This window comes from Hydractinia symbiolongicarpus, chromosome 1 (genome assembly GCF_029227915.1).
Source record: "Hydractinia symbiolongicarpus strain clone_291-10 chromosome 1, HSymV2.1, whole genome shotgun sequence".
In the NCBI taxonomy this organism is placed as follows: Eukaryota; Metazoa; Cnidaria; class Hydrozoa; order Anthoathecata; family Hydractiniidae; genus Hydractinia; species Hydractinia symbiolongicarpus.
The window spans coordinates 8,199,116-8,219,134 of NC_079875.1; the positions used below are offsets into that span (position 1 = coordinate 8,199,116).

The window sequence follows — 20,019 nt, forward strand, 5'->3', positions numbered from 1 at the left end:
TATATTCCGTATCTGATTGAAAAAAACAAGAGAAACTGGTTTCCAATAAACCCATCCTCAATTAAGATAAACGTATTTCCTTTTTAAATGCTTTTTTTAAGTCAGTTGATCTGTATTACATTCTTTTTAATAAGTTGTGGTAGGCATTCACATTATCTTTTGTGGTAATTTTGTGATCATAAACTCTGGGCAGTTAATTTCCTAGAATAAGGCATATTCAGTATTTGATAGTTTGAATTTTGATAATTTGATAATTTGATAGTTTGAAAATATCTTATTTCGTTCTAAAATCATCAAAACCTGACCTTATGAAGCTTAACAACAATCTATCTTTTTTAAAAATCAAAACATGATTGTATATATATAATGCAGCATTTTTTCTTAAAAACCATGAAAACATAATAACGAAGCTCACACAACATTGTTCTTCCTGCATAAGTTTTTGAACATGCAAGTATTTTTATTGTTTCACCTTGACAGCTAGTTATTTTTCCAATTCAAAACAAGAGAATTGTTTTACTCATACTTTTAGAAGGAGGCGATTTATTAACATTTTTTACAACAAAAAATTATTTATTACCTGCGTGCGTAATGCGACAATACACAAAAAATATGCTTGTCATAACACCCTCCTCCATTGTGTGTGACATTAATTAAAGAATTCAGAATCACACACCTTGGCACCATAGAAACACTTTTTGGCATGCAAAGTGTTGCACGCCCAGCCTCGTTATTGACCAGACTGCCAAATAAGGATTGTATATATATATATGTATATCACGTTTTTAAATTATGGTAGAAAAAGGTGGAAAAGCGTCGGAGTAAATGGAACACTTTACTAGCTAAAAATACCTTCATGCACAAAGATTTGTTTTTTGAAATTATACCGCAGGTTATTCCTAAAGTTTCTGCCTGTCATGCAGTTGTTAGAGCCAGAAGGGTTAACCACAGAAAATGTAAACAGTCAGGGAAATCCTCTTAATTAAGCTGTCTAGCTTAATTTGGAGATCACCTACAGTACTGCCCGAATGTAACTTTACATGTATGCGATAGTTATCACCTTCGCATGAGCTTTTGGTAGCGTCAGAGCGTTCGTTGTTATTGTTAACCTAATGTTAAATACATGAGCCACAAAGATTTAAGTATCTATTGTTTATACTCACGAATGGTAATGTTAAACCATTCATTTATAAATGTTATGTTTTCTTTGATGCTCGTGTTTTACAAAAGCATGTGTGCAATTTTACAGTACAGTCCAGATGTAAGCGTACGCGTACGCGCTCAACTTGCAAAAATAATTGCTTTCATTAAAAAAAACAATAGGATAGCGAGTTCCTTCCAAATTGTGCGAAAATAATTGCTTCGTGTTAAAAACAAAAGCATAGCAAGAAACATTGTTTAAAAACAATACTCTGCGCGAGAAAAAATTGATCGTGAAGGCCATTGAATTTTAATTTTTTTTAACAACGAAACTAATTATAGTAACGCGATTTTAATCTGATATATTTAAAAAACACAAGCTCTTTTAAAAAACAACAAATCCAATGATCTAAATATTATAAAAAAACTAATGCTACTTTTAAAACTTTTACTAATATTTCTTTATCGTCGAAATATATTTTTTAACATGCGAAACTTTTAAAAGTTCTTTTTATAATAAGCAACATTTAGCAACGCAAACGGAAAAACCCTACGTTCGGGACTTTTCCCTTCGCGATAAGATTTCGAAAACAAATTAAATTTTAATACCGAAGAAAGAAAAAATCTAAAAATTTAACTTTTGACGTTTTATAGTATCACGCTACATTTTATTGTTAAAAACATTGTCTTTGTTTTTTTTCAGCGCAACAAGTCTATCTCTTAAAAGATTTAAACAATGCATCTTGCTGTCTATTTAGTTTTCGTGCAAATCTTTTATTTTATAAAACTATCTAACAATGGATCGCCGCGACACATTGATAGAGTTGATAACATTTTAAATACTTAAAACACTATCTAACGAAGCTTTCCTATCGCCGTTCTTCGTTCTTTAACTTTCTAAAAAATCATTTCTATCGCCGCTCTTCGTTCACAAACTTTTAAAATGTGATATAACGAATCTTTTCTATTGCCGTTTTTTCGTTTTTAAACTTTTAAAATGCGATCTAAAAAAAAAAAATTCTATCGCCGTTTTCCGTTTTTAAACTTTTAAAATGTGATCTAAAAAAACATTTCTATCGCCGTTTTTCGTTTTTAAAGTTTTAAAATTAAAGTTTCAATCTTTGTTAAAATATAACAATTTCTATCGCTTGAAAGCTTTATTTAACCCGCGCAACCAACAATGCCTTCTCGATAGTTTATTTAGTTTCCACGCAAAACATTTGTTTAATAAAAATATTAAACAATGGCTCTTCGTGTCACATTGATAGAGTTGATAGCATTTGCAATTATGCTATTGGGAATAGTTAGGTTAACACTATTTAACAATAGTTACGCACAGTTATAATAAGCTATTTTTTCTTCAATAATCTTTTGTTTATTACGCGCAAGTTAATGACTTACAAGACTCGCAAGATAATTAATAAGAACAAAAGGCAAACAACTACCGCCTCCGAGAAAAAGGTGTGAAACTTGAGCGTACGCGTACGCTTACATCTGGACTGTACTGTAATAACATAAAATATACATAACTCTCAAAAAATCGCGCACATGATTTTTTTATAAAAGTTAGCATTTCGACAAAAATTACAATTGCCCTCTGCGAAATGGAAACAAACGAAATAAATACATTGTTTTAATGCTCAGATGCTCCCCCTAAGAACAAAAAGTGGCGTTATTACTATTTTTAGATCGCATTTTAAAAATTTAAGAACAAAAACCAGTGATAAAAAGCTTTTTTAGATCAAATCGCAAAAACAAAATGACCTCACAACGAGTGTTTAGATCTGTAAAAAACATCAAAAGTGTGATTTTTAGATTTTTCCTTCTTCAGTATTGAAATTTAATTTGTTTGTTGTTGAAAAGTCCTGAAAGTAGGGTTTTTTAAAAAGTTAGCATTAGTTTTTTTTTAAATATTAGGGGTTATGTTTGTTCTTTTTTTTATAAAATTATTTCAATAGCCTTCGCGATCTTTAACACATTTAAACAATAACATGCATGTTATATGTGACAACAAAAGGATCCATCAAATCTTATTGTTATGACTCGTGCATGACGATAACAATAGAAAGCAATTAAGTTCGTGTGTAAACAAAAGATATGTGTACGTTCTTCATGTAGACATGAGATCATTAGTCGTTAAGCTTTGCGTACATGCAAAGTTACATGCAGGCGGTACTGTAAATAAGCTGTATCATACAGCTTAATTAGGTGACATACATCTAAATTAGGTGGTAGGAAAGTTTTTCCCTGATTTCTCAAAAAATGTAAATTTTAGCAGAATCACTGCTGCAGCTCATTTATCGTAAGTTTGACCACTACATTATAAAAAAAGAATGGTATTTCCAGCACCATCACCATCAAAAGATATGGAATAGAAACAACGTTTCATCGTAGTTAAGCTGTACTCCATCCTATAGTTAGAATCTATTGTCACGTGATATAGCCTATATTTAGGCAGCCATTTTTAAAAACTTAAATTTAGTCGATCTATGGGGTGCTACAAAAAAACTAATGTATTGGAGACAATTATATGCAATATGGATTTATTCAGTTAGATAGATGCAGACAGTTTGCTGCTAAAATTCATGAATGTAGTGTAAGGCAAAATGCAGTTATCAGCATTTTTTGTTCACATGTTATAGCTGCTGAAAGTCAGCTGGATAAAAGGAGCTCTGAATGTTCTTTAAAATTAAAAAGGAATTGATGGCAAAATATATAATTGCAATAAGTAATAAGTACGGAACAACATTCCTTGTGCTTTTGTGTTTTTGTACAACACTTGGAATTACTTTCACCTGCTTTCTAAAAATATATTGCTCACAAAATGATTTTTTTTTTGAAAACTCTTTTGAAATTTTTAATTGCAGTAATTACATATAAAAGTTTAGTAAGATCTTATTTTAAAAGTTTAAAAACGAAAAGCGGCGATAGAAATGTTTTTTTAGATCGCATTTTAAAAATTAAAAACCGAATAGCGGCGATAGAAATGTTTTTTTTAGATCGCATTTTAAAAGTTGAAAAACGAATAGCTGCAACAGAAATGTTTTTTCAAATTGCATTTTGAAAGTTTAGAAACAAAAAGCGGCGGTAGAAATGTTTTTTAAGATCATATTTTAAATCAATACATTCTCTTGTATATATTATAAAACTTTGTGAAAGATTTTTATTATATAATTACTTCACGCTAATATTTAAGGAAATAGCTTATCAATACATTTACACAATGCATCTCTGCGTACGCAATGCAGATACAGACAAAAATGAGATTGCGGACCATAGATGGAAGTATGATCATGTTATTAGATGGGACAATAAAAAGATCATAGACCGAGAGTCTTGTTGGACAGCAAGAAAAGTGAAATAAGCCATAAATAGTGTAGGCAGAATTACTCACATCAATAGTATTTCCTATTACCTTCCAGAAATATGGTTACCGGCACTTCAGAAAGCGAACATTTAGAAATCTTGCCATTTCAAATTTCTGTAACAAAAATGCATTGCAAAATGCTATGGACTCGCGGTTTTTGCAAAATCGCACCCAATCTCTCTAGTTCATATAGCATGCAGTTCTGAGGGTATAAGGTTGGCGCTCCATTCCTAAAATCATCAAAAACCAACACCACTGTGGGGCACAGGGCAAGGATTTTGAGCACAAAAAAAATACCTGCAGGGCAGGAGGTGAAGGACTGAAAGGGTTATTTAAGAAGATTTCCCTGACTGGTAAACATTCAAAAAGGTCTATAGCTAGCTATGTATATATAGTTATTAGCCATCATTAACGTAGCGCGTATGGACGCTAAGAGGAGCTGGAAAGTTAAGGTCTAGGCTCAAACTAGCTTTAAAAAAGACGCTCTACTAAACTAAGCATTGACAAAGTCTTGTTGAGCAGCCACCCCTTTTACAGTATAATAATCTTTGTACTAATCTGGTTAGTTAAACTGAAATTAATAATCTTGTGCTCCTACTTTACAATAAATGCTAGCTATTAAGTAAGCTAAAACAAGTGCATCTTTACTTTCCTGTTCGAGATTTCTCATTCCTTTCGTTTACTACCATAACTGGCTACCATTTCCCAAACTCGGGTAAACAAAATGTTATTGGGGCGCTTTTTTGCCAAAAATCATCTGCAAATAAAAATATGAACACTAGTTATAAGGTTTAACGACCATTATTAAAAAAAATTTCAAATTAAAGATCGATACAAAATTATTGCTCCCACAGAGAAATCCGCTGAAGAAAAAATAATATGAATAAGCAATAACGATCGTTTCTAAAATATCGAATTACGAAGTCACATATAAGAATTAAATACATTAACGCGCACTATTCGATTAATGCGCCATTCAAATAACGCTGGTCGGGGGGAGGTTATGTTTTTGTACCAGGTTAAATAAATTTATTATAACTTTTTGTATAAATATTTTTCTTAAAAATAAAGCAGCTAAAAATATATACAATAAAATTCTTATCTTAAAAAGTTTTTAAATATTAAGTTGTGTACTAAAGAATAAAAAATAAATATCATTTATTATCCCGGTAACCAGTAAATGAACAACAAGCAGCTGAAAGGCCATTGTTTAAAACCCTGGGAAACATACATAATAAAAAGAAGCCGTAAAAGGTTTCAGCAGTATCTATTTTGACCTAACACGGTTATGTTTTTATACATTTTTTAACTAAGAATCATCGTATTTGAAACTATTTTCTGTCTGATTTGTCCAAAATGAAAGCCTGGAGTTAAATTTCTAGCTTAATTTAGAGACCTTTCTGTGGCACGGGCAGATGGGACCCTTAATCGCAGAATAACCAGCCAGTCAAAGCTGTTTTTTAGTGTTAGCCAAAGTCAGGAGCTTGAAGAATCGGAAAGAAGGAGAGCCCTCGCCTATTTTACAGGTATAGCTTCAAAAAAAGGAAAAGCTTAGAAATTAATAAGCGTTTTAGCCATTCTGGAGGTCTAACCATAGTCACCTTAAAGACAATTCGTCGTTTCTGAGAGCGCAAGTGGAGAAGGTTCGCACAGCGTGAGGAGGGTAAGGTGCAAAGGGTTATTAAAGTAAAAAAAACACATCATTCGCCAGGGTTAGGCACTGAAGAATTTTTTTCACTTCAAAAAAGGCTCAGAGATTCCACTGTTTCGTTTTATCTTTAAGGTAATGGGCAAGCCCATAGCCAAAATTCACTACGGAAGTTTGAGGTATAAGCTTGCCCAATCTTCCGTAGTGAGTAAGCAGGCCCGGCGAAGCAATTTTAAAAGTGGAGTGGCTATATTAATTCAGTATAAAAGGAGGCCCGCCGATAGTTGCGGCAAACAAAATAAGAAAATTTTTTAACTTTTGCCCCCCCTAGATTGGCTAAAACATACTTCAAACTCCGAAATATTGCGCTTGAAATCCTTAACAAAAAACAGAATATTATATATAGAAATGCCATATTTTATGTAAGATATATTTTTAAAATAAGCAATAGTAACATCGAAGCAAAATAAAGATGATGCAGAGAAAGGCTATAGTATATGACAACTACCAGTCCTCCTTTGTAAATTTTCCGAATACTTGCTTTCTGTTGTCGTCCGATTGAGCAAATGCTATGGCAATTTTGATCAAGTCTAGTTTGTCAGTCCTATCTTTTTGGAAATTGAGAATGGAGATGGAATTGAAAGGAGCTGGAAGTATTGTTGATCTCATACGGAGCATGTGTATATATTGATCAATTAATAATTGATTAAAATCATGATAACCTTATAAAAAAAACATTACTTCTTGGCAAAAAAAGTGTGTGTGGGTCCGCCGGGCCTAGTAAGTGAATTTGTTCAAAAATATAAAGAAGTAAAGTGGTCAAAGAGATGCATATTCTTTACTAGCAGTGAAATTCATCCTTCTTTTCTCTTTTCTGAAACAACCTCCGAATTCAAATTATTTTTTTTCTTTTCTATTCGTTTTCTTAAGCGCAATCAATAACAATAATAATTTCAAGTTAATTTGTTGAAATGCTACCATCAACTTTCTTTTTTACATATACCTAGGGAAACAATTTTGCGAGAATTAATTTTCGATAAAATAATTTTTGATTACGAACCCGTGGATTTTTCCACAGGCTTACGACTAGTTTCTTTAAATTTTGCGAATAGAGAGCTTTCCAATAATGGCAGGAAGTATTATTGATAAAAAAACTCGTGAATCTTAATTCCCGCGGTATACTCAGTTTGATGCGGGACTGTAGACTAATAGCTGTTTTTAAGAATTTGAGCCTCATGTTGATTATAAAAAACCTGTGGTTCAAGTTGTTTACCTATTAAATGCATCTGCAATAGCAGCCCTTCTGACGCCTCGCGGTTTTGATCACTTGATGCTTTTGTTCAACTTTTAAAAATGGTTAACTTTTAGTGAACACCTGCAGGATCATCAAGAAAGAATCGATCGACAGCAAAAGCGAACAAAATAATCGGGAACTAAGTCCTGTCTATGTCACAAGCTGGAAAAAAGTAAACCCAAAATTCGCAGCCAAAGATTGTCAAAGGCAGTGTTTACGAAAGAAGAAAAGTAAAGAAATATAACTACTATTCTTAATAAAATATATACAGTATATATACATGATAGATCATAAGTCAATTAACTCAGTTGCTATATGTTCATTCCCATCTCATCGTCACATTCTTGAAATTGATATTATCTGTCAGGTCCTCCTCTCTGAAAAGAAAAGTTAAAAAGTTAAAAACAAAATTGTAAGATACACGTTGATTTAGTCTGTCATTTTTTTAACAGAATTTTAAGGCTAATTTTTAAAAGTGTTGTGCATGGATGCCACACGCCATATTTCAAGTTGCAGCACACAAACACAAGAAGAATCCTAGAGCATAATCAAGACGACTTCTTTTGTGATGTCAACACTATTGTGCAAACAAAAAAGGCCTAAAACATTACACATTAACTTTAAAGTTTTTATTTTCGCACAAATGTGTGTCCAGAAATTTAATATCCGAATTTTTAGTCCAAACCTTTCCGAAGTTAATGTAACAACAAGCAGCATTAATCTTATAAATGTTTCTTCTTTCTTGATAAGCACAACATAAGGAACTCACCATAATGTATTCTATTTCCTCTTCTGAGATGACAGGTTTCCTATACCGCGGAGGAAGTACGTCTGTTATGAAGACTGTGCTACAATCTGTCTTTGTGTATGAAGTATCCTCTAACACATCATGTAAAAGTTGCGGCGAAGATGACGACGAAGGTGACGATGTTGGTATAGATGCAGCCTTTAATCTTTCCAAAGCTGCATCTGAAACGAAAGCATTACAGTTTTGAATAGGTCTGTTTACATTCAGGACAATGACGTTTGGAGGACAATGACGTTTGGAAGGCAATTTTGAGCAATCTATAAAGGTTCAACTTAAAACAAATTAGCAAAATTTATACTTCTGATGCTCCAAAGATATTTGTGATTAGTTTTAGCAATGTCAAAAGAGGTTGGATTTGGTTATTTGAAATTAGAATGATGCCAAATGTTGGGCTTCACAGTTTTATGGTCACATTTACATCTTGGTTATAACATGAAACTTTGCTTGAACAAGGACAACTTGGCAAACAGCTTATGAAAACTTTTTTCTTTATTATTGTCAAAAACGTCTCCCAATCAATCTACTAATTTAATTTGGTGCGCTTGCGTGAGTCTATTTTGCAGTTAGCCCTGACGTTTTCCACACACCAATGAGGAAATATGGTAACAGCTATCTTGAATGCGTTAAAAACTATGTGTTTTACAGTTGCCATGTATTGAATGCAATACCACAGGTGTAAATGCACTCCACTGGTGAGTCCTCAACTACCCAAAAGAGTAGGACAAGCCATAATTAAGTGTAATTTTTTTTTTGCAGGCCACTTGAGAAAAGTGCCTTTTAATTGTTATTTACATGAAAACCACATTTAAATTTTGCAACAATTCACTAAAAAAAATTACCACATCATTTGGTAGATGGTTGGTGGCCTGATTTGAATTGCCTACATGGTATACATTTTTTATGCTTTTACCCTCTAGACATTAGCTAAAGTGATGATAACATTACTAGTAAAGTTAAAAGATGCTACTTTTTCAATGCTTCTTCTGCAAACACACCAAAGTTTGAAACACATGAAAAGGAAATGTTTGGCACTTATGTGTGTTTTCACATATATAATTATTATGAAGTTGATAATATTATTTCTTTATAGTGCATTAAATTGAACAAGTAATGCAGTAAATTGCACCAAATTTATTGGGAAACGTTAGGATTGAGTGGGTTATTGCAGAAAGTCAACACAGAATTACTTGATCAGGTCATCACAACTTAGCAATTTTGCTGCAACTCACCCACCTAGGTACTAGATTGGAGTGCTGTACTGACTAAATGCTGCTTTTTATTTGTTACCAGCATGCTGATAAGCTGCAAATGCCCCAATAAAAGGGCAAACTTGGGGGACTTTTAAAATAAAACTTGCAAACAAGTCAATGTTATCTAACAAACCGTTCTGTCAAGTTCTAGGTCATCAGTAAAAGGCAAGCTATTATACATTATACATAATTATTGTGCAGTAGTTCCTATTTATAAAATCCCTGGAAGGTTCAAGTCTAAATTCAGATATATATGTAAACACTTCAGAAAGATAGGTATTTTTGGTTATGGTTTCAAATTGTCTCCCTGACTGTCATAGTTGCCTCCACCCTACCTCCCATGCCTTCTGGCAAAAGTTTCAACACATAATTTTTAAATGTCTAGACATTTTTATTATTTCTTTATATTTTTTGTTTTCTCCATATCATGAAAAAATTGTGCATTCAATTATATACTTGAAAACCAACCTTTCACAGCCAAAATTAAACCAAGCTACATTCAGTTGTCTAGGTCATACATGATCATGGAGTGAGTCCAGGTTTTCACAATTGGCAGTTCCACTGCTGGTATGTGGTTGTTTCCTGGTTGTTCCTGGTTATTCTCTGCTTGTTTGCTGGTGGCTTTTGACCTGAGGGAGGGTAAATATTACGCCCTTAATTTACAAAAAATAGAAGTAGAATTCAGCTGTACGTAAGCACATACTTCCATAATTGTGGAAGGTTAAATCCAAGTTACCAAGTGACCTAGACAATTTAATTAGGCCAAGTTGTATGTTTAAACTTATTTCAGTGTGCTTTATCAACTTCCTTACATTGGAAAATACGCTTTTCAGGCTACAGAAAGACTGTAGTGTCGTTCGATTCGTAATAATAATTGTATATTGTATTAAAAAGAAGTCCAAAAGTTCTTTCTCTCACACGACATAGCAGGCAATAAGTCAGTCCTGCCCACGGTTTTGTGAGGAGAGATGTTCTGTGAAGACTCCAACAATTTAGTCTCCTGTATGTTTTGCTCCATGTTAAACTGTGCCTGTGACAAGCATTTTTGAAGCATGTTATCGGCGACTTCTGCGATATAACCCTTTCAGTACCCGTTGTAAAAGGTTATTGATGTAAATTATTTACAAGAAAATTATTGTTTCCTTTTCAGGATTTAGTTATATTATTCACATACGATGCACTTGTTGGTATATAGTGTAATTTTACAGCGTAATAATTTTCCTCAAGGGCGTAATAATTAATAAATTTTGCAGCTAATTGTTACGCTTAATAAATTGCGAAAAAGTGCGGGAGGCAGTTAGGAACTACAATTCTTTTTACTTTTAAAGATAGCCTTTACGAAATCACAACAAAGGAAATTTAGGTCGATTGCACTGGGCAAAAAAACAAAGATTTGTGGCAAATAATTACCCTCCCTCACTATACTTACTAAACAGGGTTTACTGTTTTGGTAAAGTGCACATTTGATCAGGTGTATAAGCTTACCTTTACAAAATTAAGACTCTCAGCAACTCCTACTGTATGCCGTTCTTATTACGTGATAATCTAAACAAATGGTTCTTGGGGCAATCTGTCAACTCTGTGACACATAAATTTATGGTTTCCACAATAAGCCATAACTTGTAACAACTTTCCAAAATGCCAGTGAAAAAGGCGGGCGCTTGTACAGAGTCAAGCAAAAGAGAAATCGGCCCAAACGCACTAGTTCCGTGATTTAAGTCTCAATTCCGTGTGGTGTTTTTGCTAATGTGACTTTCACTAGAATAAATTCTAAAGCCAATTTTGTGATTAAAACGGTTGTAATACTTGGTGATTTGTTTCAGATATAGCTAGTGGCTGCTTCAAACACAGCCATGTACCTTTTTCTATTGCTCAAAAATCAGAAGCTACAATAGAAAAACTTGGTGAAGCGAATTAACAAAGAGGATCTGTGGTGGAGAGCAAACAGCAAATATGTTTAGAGTGATGATACTCCTTGGAAAACGATTTGCATGTCGTTAAAAGAGGGGGGAAGGTGTTTTTTGCTGTTAAGCGTGACGAAACCTTTTTGACGACAACCTCTCACTACATGATATAAACACATAGTGAATGCTTAAAGCAAGATTCACAGATTGAAATCACCTTGTACAACTGTCATTCAATGGCATGACAGTTGTACAAGCTTTAGGTAGCTAAGGTTTATATACTGAAATACTGGTGAACTTATACACCAGTTTTTGCTGATATTTACTTGATTAGGGTAAAGTGCCAACTGCATGCAGTATAGCTAGCTAGCTAGCTAAAAATATATTTTTTTTGTGTTGGAGCTGCTTTAAGAGGGTGCTGATAAGCTGCAAACACCAGCATTTATAACGGCGAGTTCGGGCGACTTTTAGAATTAAATTGGCGGTTGTCCTTTGAAACCGCCTGCACTTTCTCAAAATGCAATTTCTTGTAACATATCATGCAAACGATAGTTGGAAGAAGGCGCTTGAAGAGAAAAGAGTTAATAAAGTTTATATATAAGTTATTTATCCGGTAAATCCTATCAAAAACAGTTCTTTCAAGAACTTCTCTACCACAGAGTAAGTTTATTTTAATTTTGATAGTTTTTTGAATCATTAGTGTCTGTTTTTCATGTATTTTCGGGCATTGTTCAGTTCTATGTGGGTTTTTTCAGGCAAATACTTGAATTTTTCTTCAAAACGCTGAACTTGCCCGAAAACACCCGCATTTACGGCATATGCAGCTTTATTGGCACTCTTGTGTTGCTTAAAGAGATGGAGTACGGTTAAAGCCATAAAAAGATATAGCTACTGAATGGAGTTGTCATTTTTGCATCAGAGCCAAAATTTGTTTAGATAATCATGTACTAACTATCTAGCAAGAAGGGTGATAGCTAGCACGCTTATTTGTCACGCGTTATTTGGCTACAAAATACACAAAACTCATCTTGCTAGCTAGCTACTTACATCTGTCGGTGAGAGAAGGCCTTTGTGGAAACGAAATAAGTGGGGTCCGGTTAATAAATTTGTTGCCTATTGATATACCCCTGTATAATGCAGCGGTGAGGCTTGTGGTTATTGAATGTGGCTTGCATCCAAAAAGAACTGTCACGTTCGCCATTTTGTGTGACTCGATTTTATGTTGAACAAGGAATGAGAATTTGTTTTTCTGATCTGTCTAAGCGAGATGGCTGGCATTATTATAGAGACGGAATACCCCTGTATCCCCTCGTCCTACTGGCCCCTAAAACGTTGTTACGACGGAGCAGCAGCAGCCAATCGCCGCAAACAAATCAACTATCAAAACATATCTTGCTTAATCCTTAGTCTCCTCAATTAGAATTAAATTTCTTAGGAATAATAGCTAATATTTTATTTTCAGCGTAACAGAACACTCTCATTGTCTTATTATTCTTTCCAAGGGTTGTGTAAGAGCGTTCTAGTAATTATCCACACGGTCAAGATATTAAAATAAGAATAACAAACTTGGGGAAGGTACGTCTGATGATCGCTCAGCGTGAAACTGAGGGTTATGAACATATTTTAATTTTTATCTTGTAAATAAACGAATGAATATTAAGCACTATTTCAATATTTTTTCTTTTCAAGCTATCAAATATGAAATAAGTATATCGTCTTTTTGCACCGAATTTGTTATTTTGTTACTACATAACAACAGTGAAGGAAGTGTGTAAACAACAACACATAACACTCAAAAACATTTTAGAGAGCCAAACCGAAGAAAAGAAAAAGTGGACTCACTAAACTTTAACATTTAGAATACCTTCATACTCCGATCATTTTCTTGCACATTTACCTCAGTACCACTATATGTTTTCATACACGGAGTAGACCATTTGATGCATTATTTTTAGCAGTTCTATGTCTACGCTAGCAGCTTTGACTTAGGGACGAGGATGAGTCCTATGTATCACGGTATATGAAGAATGTCAAACAAAAGACTCTCACCAATCCATAATATTATCTTCATGTAAAGAAGGAATTAAGTTCTAGCTGTTTTTTTACTTGGCATAACTTTGGTATAAAAAATAAAAGAGATGATATGAAAACAATTTTGTTGAATTTCAATGCGTTTTTCCAGAAATCTAAAGGTGGTAATTTTCAAAATCTTACACTCAAACAAAACCATGGTTTGACTTCGCGGAGACACTAAATTGAAACCCCAGAGCTCTTGGCAAAGAGCGTTTGGGACGAGAATGTTTCACAACGTTTTATTAATCTGTTTAGGATTTTAAATGAATTTCTAGGACCACAACCTCGTCCTCAGGGCATCTTTTCTAACTTACGCTGTCCTAAGATAAAAAAAAAAGAAGAGACAACAGGCGCTGGGAGCGAGATAGCTAGGACCGTGTAACTACAGCGAAGCCTTAATTTTACAAGTCACATCCAGGGCGGGAGAACGGGCGGATTCCACCCCTCACACCTGCCGGGTTTTTTCAGGTTCTATGCTGTATAGCTTTAGTATTTACTAAGTTTTTAAAAATCTGCATGACAAATTTTTAGGTCCGCATATCTCCGAGCCGTGGATATAGGCTATTGCTCAAAACCAACCTCAATTTTTTGCTTTTTTATATCCGAGACGGCGATTGTGAAAAAGAGAAAAATGTACCTGGGGACGAGGTTGACTCAAAACAACTCCTTGAATTTTAATGAAATCTATATAATTTCTAAAAAATTCGATAACTATCGTTAGAGTTGTGAAATTGGAAGATTTTAATAACCCAATTTCCCGATGTTTTCGGCTTACACACGAAATATTTTGTGGGGATTATTTGACAACTGGATAATATGCAAAACATAATAAGCGATGATATATTGCGATAAAGGTCTTATCATTCTAATGTCAATAACGGGATCACTCAAAAAAAACAATGCCCATAGCCACGTGAGCAGCACGATGAAGACAAACAGCGAGCGCAGGAAGGAGAAAATAAAATCAACTATCGCACAGAAAACAGTCGCATTATCCATGTAGAAACATATTAATGATAAACAAACTTAAGAAATTAAATGCTTTACTCCAAAGCGTAGCACGAAGACCCAACATAATCTTTCTTACGATCGGAAATCGGAATAGTTGAAGCAGGAAAAATTACGCTGAATTGCGAAAGAATAGTCTAAATACTGACCGCGCTTTTTTATTGTTTACTTCTGTTGTTCTTTGCTCACGTGATCATTATCGGGAAACCCTTTTGGTTTGGGCGAGAATGGTCTTCTTCAACTGAACCCGAACAAACATAATTAATTCCCCTTTTGAATAAAGGAAGATGTGACCACACTGGCTTTATACTCATTAGTTGATTATAATTGTAGGTTTGTTCTGTAAAAATATTTTGTGTTTATGGGTATATTTGAATTTACTTATGACCAAATAAGAGGTTTTTGGGCAAGTTAATTTTCCGATAATCAAGGCCTGTCACATGGTAGCCCATTCGTGTTCAACTTTGATCCCACGGCCTGTACCGTTTTTTTTATGAGGATGACAGACTTCACAGGACTAATATTTATCGCGCCATTCTATTTGAGTTGCCATCAGTGGGAAAGCAAAAGTAATATATAAAAATAATGGACAGTTTCGATAAATTTATAACGATCCAAGTCATTCTCGTCCTCAGAGCTCTGGTTTATCTCAAAGAGCTCTGGGGTCGAGAATGAATCCAAGTAAGACCAAAAACAATGTGAATAAAATTAAGCGTTTTCTCCATAAACAAGTTAGCAATACACCATAGAAATCTCGTACGGCACACCTCTATATTTTTTGTTTTGTGGTTAAAAAATAAGTGCTTGAAATAAAATTTCTTTATTATTTATACTTTTTAACATATTATAAAACATCCTTACACGCGATATGATTGGTTGAATAAGACTGTAGCACCAGGGCCTCGTACGCGTTTCATCCAAATTAAAAAAAACAACACTACAGGCAATGCGATCGAGGTTGCATTTTTGTCTACTATTTTGTTTTATTAAGGTTGGAATTCCCATTTGGTGTGTGCTGTTGTGGTAACATGCCTTGTTTTGTAAGGAATTTTTGTGAACTTTTTTTGAAAATAAAAACAAAAACTGAGTCATTCTTTGCATAGCCAAATATATTCGCATACTATCTTGATTCTCCTTTTTTTGGCTGCCAGAAACTTTAAATATAATGTTAAAAAGTAGTTAAATTTTAAGCAAATAGTTGAATCTTGGAAAGTTTTTAGGCTTCTGATGACGTCACGGAAAAATTGTTAATTTAAGCATAAATTTAGTGCTGCTACGTTGTACTTTTGCCAAGTTTGATGTCATTTGAAAATCCTCCCTCGGTCATATTCGAAATATCCTCAACCAAATAGAGTTAAAAAATTATTTGGTCATTTTAAACCTGCGCTAAAGGAATAAAAAGGGCGATTAATTTTTATAGAAATTTGAAATATAAAATGTAAAGAAGATCATCATTTTTTTCACTTCACACAGTGTGAAAATTTAAAAACTCTTACATATAGATTGGATGAGTCAACAAATAAAAAAATAGCTCTTTTTTCTTCAAAAGTAAAATTATTATGCTTCGGCAACTGGTGGAAAGTGAAATATCTCTCATCATTGATTTTCTTCTTTAAGATGCACTAATAATCATAGATTGCAGATATAAAGCTTATCATACTCAAAAATGGATATTTTTCAAGTCCTATGTTTCGTTTTATTACTGTGGGGATTGTGTTTCCATATTCTTGGAATATATTGTTTGAGTCGACATAAACAAAACACAAACAATCAGAAAGTTATTTTAATAAATTTGAGTTTGGTTGAGGTTCTGTTAATTCTTGTTTGTGGAACCATTGACATATCTGCTGAGTATTTTAATGTGGACCCTTTTGATCAACCTGTATATGAGAATATGTTACATTTGGCAGTGTTTTGGTTGACCGTTGTACATGGTTTGGTCATGGTTTTGATAATCATGGATCGTTTGGTTTGTGTGGTTCTTCACATTAAGTACAGTTACCACGTCACTTCAAAACGCTTGATCATTGTCGAAATACTAATATGGATTTTCAGCATAATTTTAGCCATACCGTGTCTTCTTCCGAGTAAAAGTCAAGACAATTTAACGACATATTCTCAACTGCTTCCTGGAATTTTAAGTTATCTTTATTTGGTGCTAGCTATCATTGTGTATGCATTTATTAACTATGAATTCCGAAAAAGAAGAAGAAATCTTGGCATCAAAAATGCAAATACAAAGCATTTTCTTTTACATAAACAAACTTTTATTCCATTCTGCATAATTCTATCCTATCTGCTGCTGTTAGTGGTACCTCAATGCATTCATACATGGACAAATAACCGCATTAAGGATACCTCCACTATAATCATTGTTGAAACAATTATAACAGTTCTTTGGTACACTAGTTTCATTGCAGACCCTGTTATTTATATATTTCTTAACAAGAAAATGAGAAACATTGCTGCAGGATTACTTTGTTGTAACAAGGAAAAAGCCGTCAGCAATACACCTGCTGTCGTAAGCTGATACTCTTTCAACTGAAATCTATCCTATTAATTTTTCTAGTCACAAAGGATTTCTGCATTTACCATGTTATTAAAGAGATCACAAGGAAAGTATTTGTTCCATAAAAGAACTAACAAAAACAAAGCCTTGAATTTGCTAGAGATTGCACAAGCCTAAGTGCGACATGCATTCTACAGTAAGTGACTCAAAAGTTATGCATATTTATTTATATATAACATGGAAAGTAACTGTGTCTTTTTTAACGTCCGTATTCAATTAATTTTGAGCAACTAAAACTTTCTCAATATCACGGACTGTCTTTGTATTTTTAAATATAGATGGAGAAATTTCACAGTGTACTTTTAGTTAAAATCAGTCTTGTACCGGCAGAGCAATAGTTATGAAAATTAATATTACATACGGAGACTATAGATTCGACAAAACAGAAAGAATTCATGAATAATCTCTAATTTAACAACGCGTACTTACTTTTACTATACGGAAACAGATAAATTATAGATTAATAATAACAAAGAAAGGGATGAAAATAAATATTTTTTTATTAGCAGACGGCTAACAATACAAAAATCAGAAATAAGGGGGAATAAAAGTTTGTTTTTCGTGTTAGTATATTCCATTCACAGACACAGTTTATATGTGTGTATTATATAAATTAAGAAGAGCTTAGTTAAAAAGAATGTACAAAGCTAAAATATTACTATTTGACATCCCACACGTCTCATAAGCCTAACCAGGTGAGGATTTTGCTACTGGTTTACACCAGTAAAAATTAGTCTCCGAAAAGTTTAGGTGTAAACTGGTTTTTTCTGAATTTTACGTCTGAAGTCTGAGACAATCAGGATAACAAGTTTGCGCACGCCCTCGACGTATAAAACTGGTTTTTAGAATCTCCGCCTCTCCGAATCGGGGTCAAAATTATAATATAGGGGTCTTGACATCAAAAATCGAATTTCATCACTAAATGCATTGACGTCGTGCTGTAACGTACAAATAAGACATTTGAGCTGAGTTAGGTAACAATAGTTAGATAACCGTGGAAAAATCTACTTAATAAGGGAAGCAAAAATATCTTGATGACGCTATCATCTTACTTACATTAAAAATTATTTTTTTGAGATTTGTTAACCCAGGGTGATGTAAATTATTTCGAAGTATTTCTAAGTTATTAGATCTCAAACTTAAAAGGGCTATGCTATGGCCACAGTACAACCTCGTTCCTAGGGCGTTTTACCTAATTGATGAAGTTGATAGCGACGAAAATTATCATTGTTAGCCACAGCAATCTAGTTCGCCTATATTATATTACCCGCCTGTCATTGCATTAGCAAGACAAACGAAATGCAGTATATTAAAGTCGAGTGAAATCCGCGGGGTTATCTAATGTATACAATCATTAAATCAACCGTCAAAGTTATTCAAGTAATATTTAAGGCTACTGACGTAAACTTCGCAAACGCACGATTTTTACGCCACCTCTAATTTTTCCAGTTTCTAAATTTGACCCGGCGCTATTGACTGTGTTTTTCGCCAATGAAAGTAAAAATAACGAAACATCGCTTATTGATAAAATTTGTTGGGTGGAAAAATAAAACGGAATGCCTAAAATGTTTAGTATCGGGTTTTCGGAAAATATCATCAGTGCTTTAAAAGAGTAAAATTTAAAAACATTTTTTCTACGTATACACAATTAAAAACAATTAGCGTTATTTGCGTGACATGCACGCCATTTCTACAAAGTATTGTTACGACTGCATTTGATTAATTAATGCGGAGTTACGGAACGCAATGTATGAGTCTTGCAATTTTTTTCCACAGTAGTAGTTTTTGTGTGCTGCAGACAATGTTTTTCATTTGAAAGCGTGTTCAGAATTGTTTTCTGTATGTTTGCTTGGCTGTAAATGTTTCTTCGGGTTCTTGTGTTATTTCCATCCCGTATCTACGTTTCTGACCTTGACAGGACATATTTTTAACCTTCTTTATTTTCCTATTACAAACAGTTCGTATTTGTTGTCGGTGATAACTTCATAAACATCTTCACAGAGTTTTCGCAGAATGGAATGTTGACCTTTGTTTTAATGTTTTGAAGAGAAACTCATGTATTATTTGCTCTTTATTCTCCTTATTCGATACTTAAAACAATTTTATTACATTCTCGGTAAAGCAAGTATTCTTCACGTATTTTGTTCTTTTCGACTTGGAAGTTAGAAGCGATCCTCGTCAAAGGTCACCTCTTATCGCATCATTATTTATATCGTTTCGGTATTTTTGAAGCACAATGGACAGCTACTTTTGTTTCCTTGCGGAAAACTTCTGTGCGAATGCTATTGTTTTTAGATTTGCTGCGTGTGTTTAGGAACCTTTCCACGTTAACTTCTAATGTAAACTTCAATTTTTAATTTCGAGAAGAATAAATCAGGATGGTGTTTGTATTTCTTCTAATAATAGTGTCATCGACGAATCGTTTGTAGAATTTTGGTTTCCGAGACTAGCCAACATTGGCCTCAAATGTCGTCTGAATAAATGAAAAAATATGTCAGACAATATAACAGAGAATGGGCCTTTCATTGTGCATCCATCTGTTACCATGCAAAATTTATCTTGAAAGGTAACGTAATTTTGGTTATCAGCTTTAATATCAAGCGCTTAAAAATAATTCGACTACATATTATTGAAAATTTGCGTTTATTGTATATTTCGCCTCATATGTACTCAATGGGCCTGTGCACTGGGATTTTGCTGAAAAACGACTCGAAATAGTACGAAACTTACTCATCTTCCGGGTCTAACAATGGCTTTGCTTTTAGAATATGAAGGAAATCCTGAGTATTTCTATTTATAAAATTGTTTTCTTTACAAAGCGGTTTCCGTCGTTTTACGAAGGCCATTACAACAACACGTAGCAACAGCCACAACCCTGCAAATCAAGTCTAAAAATACCCGAAAAAGCATGCATAATTCTCACAGCAACCAAATTTGTTTCCAGAATCATTCGTTTGT

At 33.7% G+C, this 20,019-nt stretch overlaps 1 protein-coding gene across 1 annotated transcript; it reads right to left on the reverse strand.

Moving 5' to 3' along the window:
• Positions 1 to 7,680: 7,680 nt before the first annotated feature.
• On the reverse strand, positions 7,681 to 12,651 carry LOC130636104 (alpha-ketoglutarate dehydrogenase component 4-like). Its single transcript, XM_057445722.1, has 3 exons — positions 12,459 to 12,651; positions 8,219 to 8,418; positions 7,681 to 7,826 (listed from the first exon to the last, which is right to left on the reverse strand). The coding sequence occupies exons 1-3, from the start codon at positions 12,610 to 12,612 to the stop codon at positions 7,806 to 7,808; spliced, it is 375 nt and encodes a 124-aa protein (XP_057301705.1). The 5' UTR covers positions 12,613 to 12,651; the 3' UTR covers positions 7,681 to 7,805.
• Between the last annotated feature and the right edge of the window lie 7,368 nt (positions 12,652 to 20,019).

Bases quoted from the DNA above. Each gene is read 5' to 3' on its own strand.
- LOC130636104 (XM_057445722.1), bottom strand. From the start codon at position 12,612: ATGGCGAACGTGACAGTTCTTTTTGGATGCAAGCCACATTCAATAACC. The intron at 8,419-12,458 runs GTAAGTAGCTAG...CTTTCGTTTCAG, and splicing joins GCCTTCTCTCACCGACAGAT to ATGCAGCTTTGGAAAGATTA. The intron at 7,827-8,218 runs GTGAGTTCCTTA...TTTTCTTTTCAG, and splicing joins AGGAAATAGAATACATTATG to AGAGGAGGACCTGACAGATA.